Consider the following 20,434-nt stretch of genomic DNA (forward strand, 5'->3'; position numbering starts at 1 on the left):
GACAAATACAATTGAAACAAATATAAAATACGAAGGATGCATTGGCAAGTTCTTGTGACTTCATCAACGTTTTCATGCATAATTTTGATACCATCGCTTACTAGACTGCAATAAAAGGTGTAGAAATAGTTTCATGATCTCCAGTAAAAGGTAGCACCGGGTGGCCATCACCGAAAGACCTTGAACTACTGAAGAAACAAAGAATTCAAGCTTCAATTGGCAAACCTGTCGTAGCATTTGGGCACATTCTGTACGACTGTAAAAGCAGAAATTTTCGGCGGTGTTTTATTTTCGGTAACTTCGGTGCCAACAATTTTTACCGAAAATAAAATGCACCAAAAATTTCGGTACTACCGGTACTGTATACATGCAGTACCTTTACCTGGAAAACGGGTTTTGCCGAAAATTCCCCTCCACCGAACCGCCAATTTTGGAAAATACCGAAAATATTACACCGCCGAAAATTTCTGCTTTTACAGTACTTTGTAGTAGATTTGGTACTCGAACCGTAAGCGGGACGGATCGGGAGCTGGCTCACCGCCGGTGCTTCCCGGTGCCGATTTGGCTTATGTGAACCAATCCTTACAGTGAAATTGTCAAGGAAACAACTCTGATGCGGCACTCTGAAGCAGTAGAAGCAGGACTAATGGGTGTTATTTGCGCATGCATTGTGTGTGTGTGTGTGTGTGTGTGTGTGTGTGTGTGTGTGTGTGCGTGCGTGCGTGCGTGGATGGGTGTGTGTTTATGTGGATGTTGTACGTAGGTTGGAATCTGACTGGTATGGAGACATTGTCATCCGGCCCACTGCCCTGCTGACGGCCAAGCGACCAACAGACATTGGACAAGGTTCCAACAGCAAGTGCCATGTACGCACAGAAGTGGGAGCTGTTTACAACAGCAGTATCTTGCCAAATGTGTGCGTGTGTGCGCGTGGGGCATGTGTGTATTTAATACCGAGATAGTTGTCCATATGCTGTTTAGATTGAGTAGTAGCAACTGTACCAGATCAACAGTTCTACTGATGTTCTTTTCATCCGCGTTGCTGTACAGTGGGTACTTCGTAGTAACAGTGCAGGTTGTTTTCCCCTCTGCCCCTGCAGATGGTTCCATACTCTGACCATTCATCGTTCAGTGAACTGCAGCAGTTTGTCGCCGCCGTGAATCCTGTTCACCTGCGCGGCATCTTGAGCGGTGACTCCGGCGCAGCCAAGAACTTCTCCTGCACGATTCTATACCCGCTGTGTCGGGCCAAGGTAACTAAGGGAAACCTCAGGCGTGTATGTATGCCTGCGGCGAGCGGTGACCCTGTATGCCGGTGTCACATAGTACTATCCCCCCCCCCCCCCCAGCGCGGGGGAAAAGTACTATGCACCGGAATATAGTGATTGGACCCCCGGGGAGCTTTACTATGCAGTGTTTGTACCCCCGGGAACTTTACTATGCAGCAGAATGCCCCCCACCCCCCCCCCCCCCCCCCCACACACACACACACATCACTGAACCAGGTACATGACATTGTAGTAGAGAAGAGAACAAGACCATATGTACAGTACATGCCTGGGAAATTTGAAACTTAGCTCAATACGGTTTCGCCAAAAACTGCTTTATTTCTCGACCACAACAATGACAAGAGCTTCTCCGGCGATATAGTCTTGATCCGAGGCAATGTTTCGGTGTGTGTGGGCATTGACTGCCCTCAGTTTCGAGAAAAGCTCCAAGCGATAATCCTTTTCTTCGCTTTCTTGCCAGAGTTCTCAAGACCAACACAACACAATTTGTCGTCAAAAAGTACTCAGCGTAGATTTCGTGCCGAATTCCACCCCAAACAATTTACGCTGACCTCTAGCTCTCGCCACCAATTGAACCCAATGATATATACATCTACACGAGCAATGGTTCGAGTCAAAAGAAGGACAACTAATTACTTCGCAATGAGCATACTTTCTTAGGGTAATATTCTACATGTATAATTTTGGTGGTGACAGTCAATTTTTTCTTTAGACTTTTCCCCTTTCCATTCCCTCAACTTATGAGTACCAAGTATACTCAGTACTCGTAATTATAACACCATCGAGATGACAAATTGATCAGCAGAAAGACATGAACTTGCTTCCTTTATGTACACAGTGTACAAGTGTATGCTCATACTATTTGGGATGCTTTGCTGTTTTCCATGGCACGAAAAACAGTAAGCATCCCAAATAGTATGAGCATGCATTTGTACATAAAGGAAGCCTTTGTTGCCAGCAAACACTGGCTGCGCACATGAACATTATCCTGGCGAGCAGAGCATTAGTAAAAACACAGACACACGTGCATGCACACACACATACAAGCATGCACACACACGCACACGCACACACGCGCGCGCGGCAGCTTGCTACAAGAGAATCATGCTAGTAATGCACTTCAGCAGGCCATTAGCACATGCACCCGTTTTGGGCTGTGACAGACAGTGACGATGAGAGGGAAAGAAAGAAAGAGAGAGAGAGAGAGAGAGAGAGAGAGAGAGAGAGAGAGAGAGAGAGAGAGAGAGAGAGAGAGAGAGAGAGAGAGAGAGAGAGTCTCAGCGAGACATAGAGAGCCAGAGAGAGTCACAGAGACAGAGACACGGGGAGACAGAGAGAGAGAGAGAGAGACAGAGACAGAGGGAGACAGACACACACACCATGCACACACACACACACACACACACACATTCTGAGACACACAATGGGACCAGAGCATGAAAAGGCATCAGCTGAGGAAACCAAGAAATTGTAAAGTTCAAGCAGTGCATGGTTATGTTCTTTCAGGGTAAGCAGGGCCAAAAAGGGAAGTGCAGAGCTGGGAGAAGTGCAAGTTGGGAAAACCAAAAGCAGAAACAGCTTCACATAATGACAGCAAGTGATGTTCAGCATCTGGCTACTGAAGTACTGGTAAGCATCACTTTATTATTATTATTATTATTATTCACAATCACGTGGCACTAGCCAATGAAATGGTGATGTGGGCGATAGCCAGCCATGGAGGTAATAGAGCTAGAGGGGAGAAAGAAAAAGAATGAAAGGGGAACTGAAAAGTAAGAGAAGCTAGGGCAGGGCTGGATATCAACTAGTGTGTTGCATTCTGCAGTAGCTGTGTGAATGTATTGTAACATTGGCAGGATTTTAGATGTTGTGGGAGGAGAGACCAATGGCGGTAAGCAATGAAGAGAGGAGATGTTTGCATGACCGCGCAATAGGGAAGCGGAGAGAGTTTCTGGTGCGCATGTCTTGAGATTGAGCAAACCAGCTTAGGCAGGAGAGAGCATGAAGAGGAGCAATGCCCAGCTTAATTTTATGAATTGTCTGGCATGCCAAAAAACGCACGCGGACCGAGAGCGGCACAGCAGAAGCAAGGCGGTACAAGTCTGTGCTTGGAGTCAGGCGAGGAAGCCGAAATAATATTTTCAAAAGACGCCTATGCATAACTTCGAGTCGAGCAATCAGTGTTTTAGAAATGCCAGCCCAAATTATGCAGCAGTAATCAAAAATAGGCAGAATGTAAGATGTGTAGATAACATGGCGACAGTCGGTGTGGAGGTGGGTGATGTGTGATGAGAGAAATCCCATTCCTGAGCTAACACGGCTGTCTAAATTTTCGATCTGGGATTTCCAGGTTAAGTGTTGGTCAATAATGACGCCAAGATGCTTGTGTTTTTCAGCGATGCAGAGCGGGGTTGTGGTGCCTGGAAAGGTGAAGGGACTGGCTTCTAATGAAGATAGGTCACAGGAACAACTGGGGGGGGGGGGATACACATTACAGCAGTTTTCGAAGAGTTGGGCTGCAATTTCCATTTTTCCATCCAATGAATAACGCCATCTATGTTGGACTGTAACTTGGCACTAGCCTCGGGGAGAGTGGGTGCTGTCACAAGTAGTGCTGTATCATCAGCATATAGTGATGTGTGATCCATTTCTGCCAGATCGTTTACATACATAAGAAAGAGGAGAGGCCCCAGGATTGATCCCTGAGGAACTCCAGACCGTACATGCCCTTTGGCAGACAGAGCAGAGCCGACACGCACCCTTTGCTGTCTGCCCGTCAGGTAAGTACTGAGCCACGTGAAGCAAGTACCATGGATTCCATGGCGCGACAGCTTGTATAGGAGCCCGCGTGTCCATACTGTGTCGAAGGCCTTGCTTAGATCAAAGAAACATCTTGATTTGTGACTCTTCCAAAGCACATCAGACGAGTTGACTAAGTAGATGGCAACATTGCTACAACCTTAGCAGTAGGAGTACTTTCTTGGGTGGATACCTGTGCCACTAGAGTCTGGCACCAACCTGGCATCTTACAACTACTGGAAGGTTAAGCCAGTCAGCCACGGCCGAAATCTCATCAGTGGTACCCCACACTCCCGGGTGGTGCATCATTGTTGCTACAAGATACTCTGCTCCTGGATTGGGATTATCCCCACAGTCAATCAGATAATGGAAGCTAGCTGAAGCGCTTTCGTGCTTGGGAGCATGTTTCAAAAACCTCTTCTTGGCTTCTTTGTCAGGATGATAGATATTTGACTGGGTACTAGCGGCAGAGTGAAGCTCAACAGGTGAACGCATCAGCTGAACGTATACAATAAAGTAGGGAGACAGCTTTGTGGATGATTGCTTGTTGCTGCTGTGATACTATTCCACTCATTCTGGGATTCTATCACCATCTGTCGAAGTGGGCGAAGAAGGGTTCGGGTGAATCGCTCCGTGAGACCATTTGACAGTGGATAATAAGCACTGCAGATTTTTGTTCTACCTCCATGTCCTTGCACAGCAGCTCGTTCCCGTTGCTCACAAACTCTCGGCCTTGCTCACTGATAATGGTGTCGCGACAGCCAAACCTCGAAACAACGCACTGAATGAGTGCATTGCAGACACGGTTGATGTACACTTATCTGGGATTGTCTTGGTTTCGGCCCTCCAGCACAGATACTTGGTGAACACCACGATGTACTGTTGGCCATCTGGTGTCAACTTCAGTATGCCAGCAAGATCCATACCCCACGCTTCGCATGTACATGTAGAAACTTTCTCCACAGCACAGCATCATACATTGCTTTCCACCAGTAACGCTCCAAGATCTTATTGAAAGTGGCAGCCTCCTGCTAGATTATAACCACGAGCAGCACGCACACTACGGTCTTTGTCCCGTTCCTTTGGGACCTCTCGCATTGAGTTTGGACGCCGCTTCGTTGGTGAGTGAAACAGCACCCTATCCTGAACTAAGACAGTGTCAAACTTCTTCCTGAAGTTCTGCTTCAAGTTTTTTGCTTCTACGTTCTACCTTGTCGTCCATATCGGCAATGGATCTGGGGTAGGCGCCAGTATTTTTGTAATGGCCTATTGCCTCATACGTTTCTAGATCCATGGCAGAACTACAATGCAGAGAAGGAAGGAACGAGCTGAAAGTAAACGTCACTCGAACTAAAATGATCTGAAAACGAAAGCCACAAAGGACAGGGAAATCTGGAACTGAAGGAACTTTACTTGAAAAATTCAAATGCACGTGTGAATGAGTAGTAAAATACCGGTAGTGTACTACTCCCTCCCACAGATAGCTCAGCCCTAGCCTAGGCCCTGAGCCTTCTCTTTGACTGGCGAGGGGGACATCCACTACATAGCCATTTTCCCGGGGGTAAAAGTGCGACGTAGTACTCTTCCCGGGGAGTCAACCTGCTATATAGTACTTCGAAGTACTCTTCCCCAGGGGGTCAATATACTATATAGCAGATTGCCCGGGGGGACAAATTCTGGGGGGGGGGGGGGGGGACTGTACTATGTTACACCGGCATTAAAGTGCCATCTCAGTGTGCTGCTAATTTCAGGGGAAATGGGGGTCTTTGGAGGGGAAAGTAATTTCTGTCCTCAGTGTGAGCACGTCTCTGCGCTCTTTGGGCAGTTTCCTAAACAGATAAGTTCTTGCATGTCAATTGTAGGCAGATATCTAAGGTAAAATAGAAGATAACATATGGGAACGAGTTATGAAGCAACTGTCCGTGACTGTATTAAACAAGATTTTAAGCAGACAGAAACAGTTGTGGACAGTTGCTTCACAACTCGTTCCCATGTGTTCTCTTCTAGTTTACATTTATCATCGGCTCAGCATCCGAGTTAGATATCTAAGGCTTGTTGCTTTCTTTACCTGTACACAGGAGGGCAAGATCTGGTTACCAGCCACCACGTCGGAAACAACTCTGCTTCAAGAGGCGGGAAAGGTGTCAACATCGCCAACACGTATTGCAGCAGCATTCCGTTTCAAAAGGTATGGCCTCCTTCCAACAACTCGGAAAAGGCATCGCTGTGCGACTGCATGTGGGCCCCACTCCTCTCCCCCTTTCTTGTCAGACGTAGGTGGTTATTTTCCCAGTCATCCTTCTCTTCTAATACACTGTACTGCATGTACTTCTGTAAAAGCAGACATTTTCGATGGTGTATTAATTTCTGTATCTTACACCAACATGGGGGTTTCAGACTTTTGGTAGCCTATTATTTTCAGTATCGCTCAGTTTGGTGTGCTCTCCTCCGAAGTTACCAGAAATAAACCAACAAAATTCTGCTTTTACAGTACATGTGCCATGATGTCCACCACTTTCTGAATGTGCCATAGTGCCATAGTTATTATTTTATTAGCACATTTGCCTGTGAATAGTATTCTTGGAAAGTGGATATGGTGGCACGTCTTTAGTACCTCACGAAAGAAAGGGTTTCCGCTGCCGTCAGTGTGACAAGTGCACCTTGTGTGTTTGTCATGTTTAGGCGGGGAAGCACACAGGCTCGCCCGGCATCGTCCAAGAAAATCTGCTATCACGACACAGAGACTGACGGGTGCACTGAAGTCAGCCCGCAGAATGGAGAAGACGATCGGAAACCATTGGCGAGCAAACTGGTCGAGAGCAGTCGCAAACCAGCCCCGGCAAGCCATTCAGACACACCCGCTGAGCCACTAGTACCATACCGGCCTCGTCTTAACTGCATCTTTTCCAACAAGACAGCTGCTGGCTACCTGTTGCCCTCGACCAGTGAGAAAGTAAGCGGCCGTGACGCTGATGATGAGGTATTACTACTCAAGCGCACAACTAGCTCAGATTCAGCGATAGTTGATCAAGACGTGACCTCTGCCACCTCGCCAATGCTACTACAGTGTGAGGATACCAAGGAGACCTCCGTTAGCTGGGACGAGTCCTGTAGTGCTGGCACTGCAGATCTCACTACACCACGGACTGTCTCTACCGAGGATGAGTGCCCGCCGCCAGAGACTGTGATCAGGTGAATAGATTTCCGTTCAAACACAATCTATACTGCACACTAGTGTTATGTTTAAAACACCCCTGAATTCGTATGTTACCTGCAGTCACCATTCCCTCCCAATTGCATGTGTGGGCACAGTCTTAGCCAAGTGCCAACAGCTCAAGTGTCTCATTTGTGTATCCTACGGCACAATTGTTCCATACATCACTGCAGTGCACCGCACACGTGTCGCACTGTCCAAAAAGTTGTAACTGGTCTCGCGAAATTCTTTTCCCCCAATTGGTCAACCCGTGAAATAAGTCGTGACTCTGTTTTGTGGCAGTTTCTTTGGCGTGATACCGGAATTTATATAGCTATTCAAGGGTCGCTACACCTTGGACCATGAGGTGACGGCGTTGTATCTGCGTGAATGCTATTTATATCCTTTTTGCAGCTCCAGCACCTGCCATCAATCCGACGAAAATAGCAAAGACAGGGCGTGGAGCACTTCGGGACACGAGGTCCATGCAGCACATGCCAAGAAGGACAACGCCTGTCAGCCACCAGCAGCAGCCTGGACGAAACCTTCCAACATGCCGAGCAAAGACTCCACCAATGTTGACTCGTCGCATGGGGGCACTAAGCATCAGCAAGATGCGCCTCTCCTGTCCTCCACCAGCAATTCGAGCATTTCCTCGCAGATCCTGCTTGGCACCTCACAGCTCAAGAAAATAGGAAAAGCACGGAAACTTCTGTCCACGAAACGATACCCAAAGTCATGCACCCCGTCTAAATAAATCGCTCCGTCATATTGCAACGTCCGACATGTACTACTACTAATACTGGCACATGAAATCTGATATATCTATTTACTTTTCAGGTAGCACAACACGCACGTGCACACCCACACATGCGCACACGCATACACACTGACAATATGTCACACATGCGCCGTTTATACCAAACTAGTATTCTTCTCCTAGGAACGTGTAGTTTTTGATACTGCATGATTCCTATCTATTTTATTTCGTATCTCCCTCAATATTATTCTCTCTTCTCTATGTGCACAGACACCATAGGAGTCACAACGTGGAACACAATGTTGTAGATCTACATGTACCTGCAGCTGTGACCGTCCACAAGCGAGTGGGCATATATCCACTTTTAGAGTAACAATTTTTTTATCGTAGGCACCCTACTTTGTTTTGTATATCGTCCTTTTTGTGTAGCCTGAAAACTACGAAGTGCTACTATGAGATGTGCCGTGTCAAACATTCCAGGTGAACGAGAGCCAGCCCAATGTACAGTTGACCTTGCCGTCGGAATAGTGACCCTTCATCAGACATGAGAGTTGCTACTCGCGAGTGGTCATTGTCTGCGAGGCTGAAAAGAGGCAGTCGAATGGTTGCTAATTAGTCCTTGCCACAATCGAGGCCAGGAAAGTCCAAGAACAGGGAAATAAAACAATTCAGACAGGTTTTACAAAATTGGGACAGGTATGCCATGGCAAAATGTATGACTTTAAAAATTGACTTTCGAAAGCCAGCGGGACTGTTTCCGATGAATAGATTGTAGCGTTGTTATTCACAAGTTGTTGTTATAGCCCATGTTAGTATTCGCTAGGCTGACTGGAGTGGGATCCTGCCTGGAAGGGGAAGATCTTCATCCCAGCACAAACCCAACTGCTAGTACCACTCGGGGGACTGGTCCCTTTGTGACAACCCACCAGGGAAGATCACACGCTCAACAGAGTCAACACCAAGCAGACAGCTACAGCCTAGGCATGTGTGAGCTTGTTCCGCCTCCAGCGCTTCATGGCTGTATCTTTGACTTTTTTCTACATGCCTTCCAAGCGAATCATTTAGGAACTGCATCTAACACCTGTTCGTAGGGTGGTGGTGCCCTGTGGAAGAGTGGCTGGTCTTGACGTACCCAGTATGCGGACCCGTCATAAGTATTCATTTATTTTTAAAGATTGCATCAGTTTCAACTCAGAACTGCTGCATCAGCTGCAGAACACAAGTATCATGCCGCAGCATCGATTCCCGCAACACGTACCTGTGTGCTACCATTGACGAACAGCCTGCACCCATACTTGTTCAAATCAGATCAGAAAGCTATCAATGTATCAATTTTATCTCACTAAGCGAATTTCAAAATTTAAAAAACATCCGGCATAGATACCGCACTATTATAAGAAAAGCACACGCAATTGCGGTATGTCACGACCACAGTGGTATGTTTGCACTGTTTTCGTAACGTTGAGCATACACGTACAGCTGAGCTAAACTCAAAGCAAGAGCCAAATTGGCTAGGGACATTCGGGGATAAAAAGTGGAGCGTTACAGGCCGGAAAGTTCTGAAGTGCCCCCTGACTGCAGAAGTGAGAGCACCAGCACAGGGGATTTCCCTAGGGTATAATGAAGAGAGAACAGTATCCATCACCAATAAGAGATCGGCGATACGGGGGTAGATGAGCCACGGTGCAGGCACTGGCTCGGCATGGAAGGAACCCAACACTTCAGCTTACGTGGCTGTGACGGGACAACGGTTGATATGCTCCACCTGCGCGTGACAAGGACAGACTGCGTGGAAGCAGATGACGTAGAGCATCGAACAGGCAGGACACGATCACTGCCTTTTCTTCTGCACTTTCTTGCTGGTGCCTGAGCTGGGTGAACCACGGATCATGGATGAGGTGGCTTGCAGCAAACACTTGAACAGCTGGAGCAACCTGTACAAAGAATACAGCAAAAAGTGAATAACAGGGACGAGCATGGAAGCACGCTGGGGGCCCAGCCATCGCCTACTATGTCAATACTGTAGAATCATGCTGCCAGCATGTCAGTAGATTACCACTGTGAACTCAGCTTGAGACACTGCTGCTAGTTTCACAAGACTGGGATTGATTACAGCCGCACAACAAGTGTGTAGTGGATGATCTGCACTAAGTGAAAGTCAACGGCATGATTATCACCACGGCAAGGTTGTGTGACCAAAACTGACCATACATGTAGCAATGGATAGCACTTAGGTGTACACCGTACAGTGAATGGTGAGTTGCTGCTGGTCATGCTTCAACAGGAGATGTCACTTCATTTAAAAATATTGGTCACATGCATAAATGGGTGTATGTTCGTTTTAACACAAGAGCTACACAAAGGAACGCAGGGCTTTTTGCTGTAACTCCGAGTTGTCATGGTAAAAACCAATCATCAGACAACCTGATGTCTGATGATTGGTTGTTACCACGGCAACTCTGTGTTATGACAAAAAGCCCTACGTTCCTTTGTGTATCTGGTGTGTACTACACTCTGGCCATCACGGACATTGAGCACTCTAGCAGGTCACAGCACACTGCATTCATGTTTGTTTTTCAAAGGTTGCGCCCATAGCCACACTGTGAGAGGATGCTACACTGGGAGAACACTGCATACAATACATTGCACTCAAGTGCGAACATACGCACCAAATCGACATACTGTCATTTTGAAACTCTGCAACACCTTACATGTACGCGGTCACAAAGACGCCGGTGAAGAGACCGGCAAAGCAGAACCAGAAGACGTGCACGGGCTGCGGCTTGGAGACTACCGGCGGACACTTTGCCACAGTCTGCAGACAACAAGAAACATTGTGCATACATGAAATACATGAAGTGCATATAGCCATTCTACATGTGGTAAGTAAAAGAATTTTTCTAAGAAATACATGAAAAGACAATCTGCGAGGAGACAATACTTTAACGAGAGAGCTTGGAAGCTCAGGGCCCTGCGCTATGCTTTGTTGCCTAGCTCATCGTGCATGTTGTTAGAACTGATGGAAATGCTTTTTCCTTTGATTAGCTACATCATTGTATTGCAAAAACGTTTCAATGAGATACTGAAGTACAAGTAACGCCTTCTGCATAGCTATGGGACCGGCGCTGACTCTGCCGATCACGGGCGTTCTGGAGTCGACGGGATGTCTGTCCTGACGTTTCTTGGGACCGGCGCTGACTCTGCCGATCACGGGCGTTCTTCTTCTTCTTATTATTATACTGACGGCAACTAACATCCATTCTGATTGCATTTACTCGTCTCCCTACTTCGTACTTTTTTCAGAAAATCTACCCATACAGCAGGGAGTCGTTTACATAATATGACTCCCTGCTGTATGGGGAGATTTTCTGATTGCATTCACTCGTCTCCCTACTTCGTATTTTTTTCAGAAAATCTCCCCATACAGCTGGGAGTCGTTTACATAATATGACTCCCTGCTATAGATCTACATGACTGTATATACGTGAAAATTACTCAATCTGATACGTTATAATTATTATGCTATCAGCCTACATGCGATCCCCGGGCTGGTCGACAGGCGGACCAGCCAGCCTGCTAGTGGGTTCTCGGCCTCGCACACAAATCCACTCAAAATGTTACTGCACTGAATGCATTCCCCCGATACACTTCGCATATACATACTCATTCTCTTGATGGTACCGTACTCTTGATGGTACGGGACAGGTAGGGGATAGCGCCAGGCATGTCGATGGCACAAACAAACAAACATATAGTAGCCAGCTGTCTTTGCTGGTACGGTACAGTACGGTACAGATACGGGATAGCGCCAGGCGTGACACAAACAAACAAACAAACAAACAAACAAACAAACACCAAATTAAAGCTGTGTGGACCCTGGCTAGCGCCAGACGTTACTGAAGTAACGTCTTCTGCATAGCTACGGGAATTAAAGCTTTGAATAGAACGAAGGCCGCAGGCATCACCACACAACATGTAACTTGTTCGAAATGTAGGTGTACATGACATGTATTGTTATTTATATACGGAATCGATTACTGGTCAGGGCCGGCGCCACTGGTACGGCTGGTATGGCCATAGCCGCACCAGTTTTATCAATCCCAGCTTCACAGATTGTCCGTGTATGATCAATTAAGTGGAAATAACGACTTAACTATCCTCACTACTGAGTCTCCCTCCTAAACTATTCTTCGTGTCTTGTGAACTACTGTGGTAACTGCATACAATGGACTTGAACCTGTAGCTAGCGGTATGTACAGTGTATAGCTAGAACAAGCAGGTGTGGTGCAGCATAGACCTAGAGGTGCATCGCTCCATGACACAAAATGGGGCCGGGGGGGGGGGGGAAATGATCGGCCCTGTAGTCGACCTGGGGCCGTACCACCCCTCACTGAGGAGCTAGCTCCGGGCCTGCTGTTCCGATCATCAGTGCAATGTACGGAACTACAGTCCATTCATAAAAAGATGGGTCCTGGCTCTGGCGAGCTCCCGTATTTGGCGATTTTTCGTGATTTCATCGTACACAGTGCAGTGCTGCGAACTTTGAAATTTGAAAAAGGGTCCAAAAAGGGTGCCTGAACTGGGGTTCGAACCGCAGAATGCACTGTTGCAGGCGGGGTCAAACGGCCTGGATTTTGATGGTTTTTCCCAATTCAGTGCTTTTGGGGCAAAACCTGGCCGAAATCCTATTCTTGCTATGGCTTGCTTTTTGGACAAAAAAACTTCAGAAACATAATTGGAAGAGGATTCCATATGGGATTGCAGAAAAAAATTCTAAAAAAACTCAACGTTTGACCCATTTATGGCCAAAAGCTAGAAGTTCATTTTTTTCTGAATGGACTGTAAGGGTAACCAGTGAAAGAACTAAGTTCTAATCCGCATCACAAAATATAATTCAAACACATACGTGCCAGCAGGCAAAGCTCACCGAACTCAGCTCAGAAACGGTCACTGGGTATGAGAACTCCACACCATCAGCACTGTGTGCATTGAAGGTCATCTTGCCCTGCGTCATGTGACACACACACCAGAGAAGAACACAAAGACAGTGGTGTGTATACATGTATATGTATGTAGACATACTGTCAATCGAGAGCACTGGCCTTTTCAATGTCTAAACTGATTTATTGGCATCACAGAGTTTGGTACCTTGATGGTGTACAGTCACATGCTTGTGCCTACATATTTGACACAGTACATACTAGTGGTGAAACGAATGTCAAAACCTACTAGTCGAATATTCTTCAGCTTAACGAACGAATGAACGAATATTCTTTTGGTAACACTGATTACATCACATGCCTTCCTCTCAGTCATTTGATGGATATTGTCAATACTAATACATATATTATTAGGTATGACAAACGGTAGTGCCACGTAAAATATACTGCCACATAAGGCTACTTCGAAGTTCATAAATGTTATGTGCAACATTGGCAGTCCAGTATGGACATACATGTGCATGCATGCAGTACAAAGTCACAGGCAGGCTGTACGCACTGCACTGTACCGTGTTCGGCGTCCATGTATGTACATGCACTGCATTCGAAGTGACGTAACGAATACTCGAATGTGACTTTTAACGAATATTCGAATGTGACAAACCGAACGAATGTTCGAATATTCGAATATTCGTTTCACCACTAGTACATACACGTACAAAATTTGACCAGCTGGGGAGGGGGGGGGGGGGGGATATTCGTCACAACACAACAGCCCCCCCCCCCCCCTTTCTCGACATCCTAGATCTGTCACTGAATTACGTTGCCAACCAGAAGACATCAATAAATCCACATACTAAGCTAGAGTACTTGTATTATCTTTAAAAACTACACTGGTAACTTTTCGGCACAAGAATTTTGTTGGTTGTGCAAGCTACCACCAACACATGCTTAAGCACAAATAAATTTCTATGCATAATTGCCACCTACCTTTTCATCTTGCCAGTCAAATTCCAAAGAGCCAAAGTTCTTCTTGAGAAGCTGTGGTGAAACCCTATACTTAGATTGCAGCACAAGCCTGTGTTGGAATAGTGTTAACAGAAAACAACGATAAACAAACAAAATTACAAAACCTTCAGGATGAAGAGGTAAATGTTTTAGCGGTGGACACATCATCCTGGTAATCTGTGGATGACCTAGACCACTGAACAAGCAGACATGGTGGCACCTGGTTGCAAATGTTCGGGTCACAGCTCGCAGTTGGATATCTCCCTTTACCGCATCCACATCAAATTGCAATCCTTCTTCGTTACCTCCTCTGCCACTCCTCTCTCTTCTTTTAAAACTCTATTCTTCCGAGCAGCTGGCTACGAAATTCCATGGTGAGCTCCGCTCCACAGTGAAGCTTGGACATTGGTAATAAGATAGTTCATCAACAACACACGGGAAAATGTTGCCCAGAGCACAATGTTTCCAGTATGCCCGGATCGAATATACTGTAATGGCGCATCGGAAAATAAGGAAATTTTTGCTGGGATGTTGGAGCGGAGTTGTATCCAAGCTTCATCTTCAGAACATATTTCTCAGTTTGAATAATACAACAAGCACATTTTACAAGGACACACTTACTCCAGAGTGAGATGGCAGAGCTTGTCTAGTGGCGGAATACCCCAGTTGAGACAGGTGTGCGTCATACCGCTGGATGTCAGCTCATGAACGGCATGCCCTGCGCACGGGACAAGCGGCATACATGTACACACATCAAAGGAACCACCTTGTGTCAGTAAGCATCTGGTCCGTGAGAGTGGCTTTCACTGGCATTGGATGTACTCAATGTCCACGGATCACCCTGGGGTTTCAGAGGATACCTGTACTTAAAGAGACCGCAACAGAATACAACAACCCCCTCACTACAACACCATCCCCCTAGGGTGGTTGCTCAAAACCACGTTTTATCTATGCATGCACATGCAAACTCTTAAATGAGTGATCCCTGTACACTTACGGTTGGACTGCTCGGATTTCCAGCAGTTCACTTCAGCATAGTGAACATCTCCAGACAGCAGGACAACCTGCCATGGAAACAAGACAAAGAGACGCAAAGAAAGGCTCATACAATGTCACATGAAACAGCCGCAAAGCACGAGGCTATACACTCAACTCCATCCGTGTACTTGCTGCATGTTAACCGTAGGTCGCTTGAAATACATCATCCATGGCATTATGTTCTACTGTCGTGAAAAGCTGAAACCGTCTTTTCCTTTACTTTCCAATCACCATAGAGCATGGTCATAGAGCATGGTCATAGAGCATGGTCATAGAGCATGGTCATAGATGCAAAATCTGCATACATACACAGTAATGTGCAGCATTTTGCAAGGCAGTGAGTGGGTTAGCTTGAGCCTCCTCAAGCAGATGGATATCACCCACGATTGTGCACCGTCAAAATTGTGAAATCTCCCAAACCATCTCTTGCGAGTCCATCCCAGCTCATATCACCAACACGTTTTCTCCAGAAGAGAATGAGTCCTTGTCATACTGTCACACTGACCTTGGGGTAACTGCCGATCAAGTCCAGCAGGCGGGTACGACTCTTGAGATGCCGCTCCATGCGATCCACCGTGGGTGTGTCAGAGATCACCTATGTGTGGTTACATAGGCACAACAACAACACCAACAACAGCAGCGACGATGACGACGACAACAACAACAACAGCAACAACAACAGCAACAACAACAACAACAACAACAACAACAACAACAACAACAACAACAACAACAACAACAACAACAACAACAACAACAACAACAACAACAACAACAACAACAACAACAACAATAACAGCAACAACAACAACAACAACAACAACAACAACAACAACAACAACAACAACAACAACAACACAAGGGTCAGTACATACAAATGAAGGGCTGCACAACAGAGGACAACAAAACAACACTTTTCATCCTCAGGATATTGCACCTCAAAGTTTACCGTGAAGGATGAACGCAATATGACATATTGCGTTCATCCTCCACTGCCCGGTACATTGTACTGATACCCCATTAGCTTGCCTTGGAAGGGCATTGAGCTTTCAAATGGTCATGCAGGTGCGAGAATATGGGGCTGTGTGTGTGTGGGGGGGGGGGGGGGGGTGGATATGCTCTTGCCTGTTTGAAAGCACACCTAGGATACACTTCCAGTGGACCGGGTGGTGTGTGGTGTGTGGTGTGTGTTGAGGAATGTGCGTGTACAGTACTGAGGTATAGGTGTTCATTGAGGTGCCTGCATAGGTGTTGGTGCGGTTGTATGTGTTGTATGTAGATGTGTGTCAGCGAGATGAAAAAGGAAAAGAAGTTTATGAACGAACGGAGAGCAAGGGCAGGAGATTTCGAAGACGGAGAAAAAGCGACACCGAAGAACGCACCGTGACAAAACAGTGGGTCACAAAAGGAAATCGTCGTCACTGCTGAAGCACAAACAAGCGGTAGCTAAAGTTTGTACACCGACATTTGACTCAAGGCAGACAGTACAGGATACATGAATGTGGTGCAGTGAGGCAGGTTGGGTAAATAAGCTGATACTCTATGTCCATGTACATACTATAGTACCAGGCGCGTCGGAACGACTTTGGAGGTGGGGCGGCCATGGAAGGGGGGTCGGGGGTCCTCCCCCGGGAAAAAATTTCAAAAATTGAAGCCAATTGCAAGCATTTCCGGGCATTTGGTGCCATTTCAGTGTACGGTAACTACAATGAAAGACTTTTTGATTCTGCAAAAAACCAAGAAGATGCTACGATCGGGGACAAACATTACCCTCCCCCGGGAAAAAAATTCAACAATTGAAGCCAATTGCAAGCATTCCCAGGCATTTGGTGCCATTTCAGTGTAGATCTACATGGACTTTTGATTCTGCAACAAACCACGATCGGGGACAAGGATTTGCCACGTTTGCGCTGAGATCATCGCGCTTTGTTGCAGTGTGCTAAAAAAAAAAAAAAAAAAAAAAAAAAAAAAAAAAACGGCCGAAAAAGTGGGGCGGCCATGGCCGCCCCGGCCGGTGCGGTTCCGACACCCTTGAGTACATACATGCACACTGAATCTGCAATGCTTATTTTGAAATAATACAAACTGTTCTCTCCCCCCCCCCCCCCCCCCCCAACGCTGCCAAGGCAAAATGCTGCACCTTTCCAGTGCATGTTGACTCTCACAGTCTAAGTCATCCATATGTACAGCAATGTCATGCTATGTCTCTACCTGGGAACACGTAGAGAAATAATGACCATGCACATCAGTCATCATCCTTGGCTAGCACACATGTATCAGCCAGTTTACGACCCAATGGCCATGCTGCAGCCGCAGTCGTCCACAACGGTCAGAATAGGAACAAACAGGTTGCATGTGTTGAGTTTGGCTATCACATTGCCACTACTGTAATACATGGGTACTAGACCCTCACCCCCAGACCCAACAGCTACCCAGCTGCATGTGCCATCAAATACCCAAATGCCCCATCTGTACCCACAGCACAAGTCCATACAAGTATGGCGTTAATTTAAAAGCGTGCATTGGGAACACATGGGACCATGATTTCCGGTCTGTGTAAGCTCACAGCAGACACACTATGATTATGATACATGCACATACCCCTGCCCAGGGATTTCATAAATGCGTGTTACCGCAACCCCGCTGTAACAATTCTTGTATTGCCATTGCCGACTAGCAATACAAAACCATTTAACAGTGTTCTTGTTGGGAAACTAGAAGACGGCTTGCTGGAGAATACTGGGAATAGCTACCCAGCATGTGGTGTTAATAGTGTATGTGCAGATGATTGTGAAGTTACTCAATACATGTATAACTACACTAGGCCATGACACAGAATAGACTGAGGATAATTGGTGGATCCGATGGCACAAACACACACACTGCTAATAAGCAATTCCTGTTCCTGTTCTTGTTGCTAGTGCTACTACCGTGAATGAACACATAGATTCCCAGGATTACGGCTCATGTTTTAGTAGTTACTCCATACACAATACATGTAGTACATGCGCTGAAGCGACACAGGAGTTCAAAGTCACCGTAGCACTGCCGAATGCCAACAACACACCAGGAGGCAAACAGGGGAGTTGGAGAAGTTCAACAAGCAGAGCATTTTAACAACAGCTAAGCAACAGGCTGTTTCCCAGTTACTGACAGCTGCCCTGACAGCTGCCCTGGAAACATCACCAAAAACCAGTACTAGTAGTAGTACACAGCTGCAACATGCACACTGGCATCATGGAACCTAACTAGGTCAGCACTGACAGTGAGGTAACACATCATAATAAACCAGTGCATACATGTTACGGTGGGCACTATACACATGTCACATAATAAATTAACGTAACAGTGTATCCGTATAGATTGGTGATCATGAACGTGGCTGAAATATTAATTGGCCTACTACCGTCAATAACCCAGTCATTTCTTAAAAGTTTACTACTGATTAAAGGGGAAGTTAAGGCAAAAATTAAAATTTCACCAGTTGTAGTCTTCGGGGTGCTGAGTCGAATGGTCGTGGTCCGAGGAAGCTGAGACGCTCCCTTCCTACTTGAATCCCAATCGAACTCGCGCACTTCCACCGAAACTGGGTGACTGCGCCCTACTAGATGGGGATTTGTATGCAAAATGTCACTAAAAGCGCCGTTTCGTTCTTATACAAGCACGGATGACCGCGATTGGCCCATATGTTGTAGTCTTTTGGACGCTGAGTCGACTGGTTTTGGTCCGAAAAGGCTGCGATGCGGCGTTCCTCCTTTATTCCCAATCGAACATGGTTGAAGAAGCGGTCACGTGCTCCTGCGTACACCAGTCACCTGGTCACCGTGCCTGCAGGGTACAACTTACTAGCCTGTTTGACCTTTTTTGGGTGCAGTCCTGTCACTCGAGTTGAACCCGAGTTGAACCTTGGTGTGAAAGTTGTCACCTGCTGGCGTGGTGACCAGGTGATTTGGGCACCCAGGAGCACGTGACCGCTTCTTCAACCATGTTCGATTGGGAATAAAGGAGGAACGCTGCATCGCAGCCTTTTCGGACCAAAACCAGTCGACTCAGCGTCCCAAAGACTACAACATATGGGCCAATCGCGGTCATCCGTGCTTTTATAAGAACGAAACGGCGCTTTTAGTGACATTTTGCATACAAATCCCCATCTAGTAGGGCGCAGTCACCCAGTTTCGGTGGAAGTGCGCGAGTTCGATTGGGATTCAAGTAGGAAGGGAGCGTCTCAGCTTCCTCGGACCAAGACCATTCGACTCAGCACCCCGAAGACTACAACTGGTGAAATTTTAATTTTTGCCTTAACTTCCCCTTTAATGATTAGGCCCAAACAAATAATGACCTTGTTTCCGGTCGCCCGACCGGGCCACTTTTTCCCAAATTCTGAAACTTTTTTTGGTGCCAAATGTATACAAACGGTGGCAATGCCATGTGTGCAAGTGCACTCAACGAGTCATAACTCAATCAAATCTCAACCGAATTCCACAATTAAAACACCTACTAGGTAGCAGAGATTCTCAGCTGTCGGCTCGAAAACCTCCGGGGTCGATACGAGCTAGAATAACGGAGCTGGAAGGACTCGAACTGTTTGCGTTGATTTCTCAGGTTGTACGAAAACAGGAATACATCACATGCTGTACAAGAACAGTGAGTCAGTACGCAGTCAACTAACTTTGACATTGATCCTTGCCGTGATATATGTACAATGTACATGTGTAGGTGCTCTTGTCCATCAATACCACAACAATTGAGGAACCAAAATAAAATATACAAAAAAAGTTTCATTCCGGCCGACCGAGTCTCCTTTTCGAGGGGTTGCCGACCGGAAACAAGCCTATTTTTTGTTTTGGCCTTATGTAAACCCCAGGCATCGCCAGGCCACAAACTGTGACAAAGAACTTCTTACGTTCGAGTACGTCCCACATGGATGCCTTGTTCTATGATACAGGACCAGAGTGCTTTCCGCGGAGGCAAGTGCGCTACTCAGGAGCCAACACCTGTTGCATTCATCATGCTGCGTTCCATTGACGGAAACCTCTTGTTTCCACAACTGCAGAGAGACCCACGGATAGAGCCCAATGCCAATGGCTGCTACAGAAACCGGGTGGAACCTGATATCGGTAAGACACTTGTCGTGTTAGAAATTCAGACGTCACAATTATTTTACTACAAACACAATCACGGCCGGTTGGCACAAAGGTTCGCTGGTGCCAGCATTGCCGATGGCAAACTAACTTTATGCTTATTGTACCTCTTCCTTTGTGCAGGACAAGCACAGAAAGTTGGCAGGCTCGGAACAGCCATAATTCACAAACTGAATTGAAGGATGTACTGAATCAATCACCGGTACTCCCAAGCAACAACAGCTACAGCAGAAATCAGCCAAGTGTGGCCTGGCTGCACACGGATT

At 46.5% G+C, this 20,434-nt stretch overlaps 2 protein-coding genes across 2 annotated transcripts in view; one reads left to right on the forward strand and one right to left on the reverse strand.

Moving 5' to 3' along the window:
* The window catches only part of LOC135816546 (uncharacterized), a 14,097-nt gene extending 5,598 nt beyond the window's left edge, over positions 1-8,499 (forward strand). The window contains 5 exon segments of the mRNA XM_065329742.1: positions 764-866; positions 1,101-1,253; positions 6,167-6,276; positions 6,771-7,280; positions 7,696-8,499. Coding sequence (XP_065185814.1) covers positions 764-866; positions 1,101-1,253; positions 6,167-6,276; positions 6,771-7,280; positions 7,696-8,038 — 1,219 coding nt within the window. The 3' untranslated portion in view covers positions 8,039-8,499.
* An 834-nt stretch (positions 8,500-9,333) lies between these two features.
* On the reverse strand, positions 9,334-20,419 carry LOC135816585 (uncharacterized). The gene is made up of 8 exons (XM_065329771.1): positions 19,931-20,419; positions 15,533-15,622; positions 14,987-15,053; positions 14,611-14,707; positions 13,972-14,059; positions 12,969-13,046; positions 10,753-10,856; positions 9,334-9,975 (listed from the first exon to the last, which is right to left on the reverse strand). The coding sequence occupies exons 2-8, from the start codon at positions 15,590-15,592 to the stop codon at positions 9,873-9,875; spliced, it is 597 nt and encodes a 198-aa protein (XP_065185843.1). The 5' UTR covers positions 15,593-15,622; positions 19,931-20,419; the 3' UTR covers positions 9,334-9,872.
* Positions 20,420-20,434: the final 15 nt, after the last annotated feature.

The sequence above is a fragment of the Sycon ciliatum genome, chromosome 5, assembly GCF_964019385.1.
Source record: "Sycon ciliatum chromosome 5, ocSycCili1.1, whole genome shotgun sequence".
Classification (NCBI taxonomy): Eukaryota; Metazoa; Porifera; class Calcarea; order Leucosolenida; family Sycettidae; genus Sycon; species Sycon ciliatum.

Bases quoted from the DNA above. Each gene is read 5' to 3' on its own strand.
- LOC135816585 (XM_065329771.1), bottom strand. From the start codon at position 15,592: ATGGAGCGGCATCTCAAGAGTCGTACCCGCCTGCTGGACTTGATCGGC. The intron at 14,060-14,610 runs GTAAGTGTGTCC...ATTCCAACACAG, and splicing joins CTCTGCCATCTCACTCTGGA to GCTTGTGCTGCAATCTAAGT. The intron at 13,047-13,971 runs GTAGGTGGCAAT...CACATGACGCAG, and splicing joins TTGACTGGCAAGATGAAAAG to GGCAAGATGACCTTCAATGC.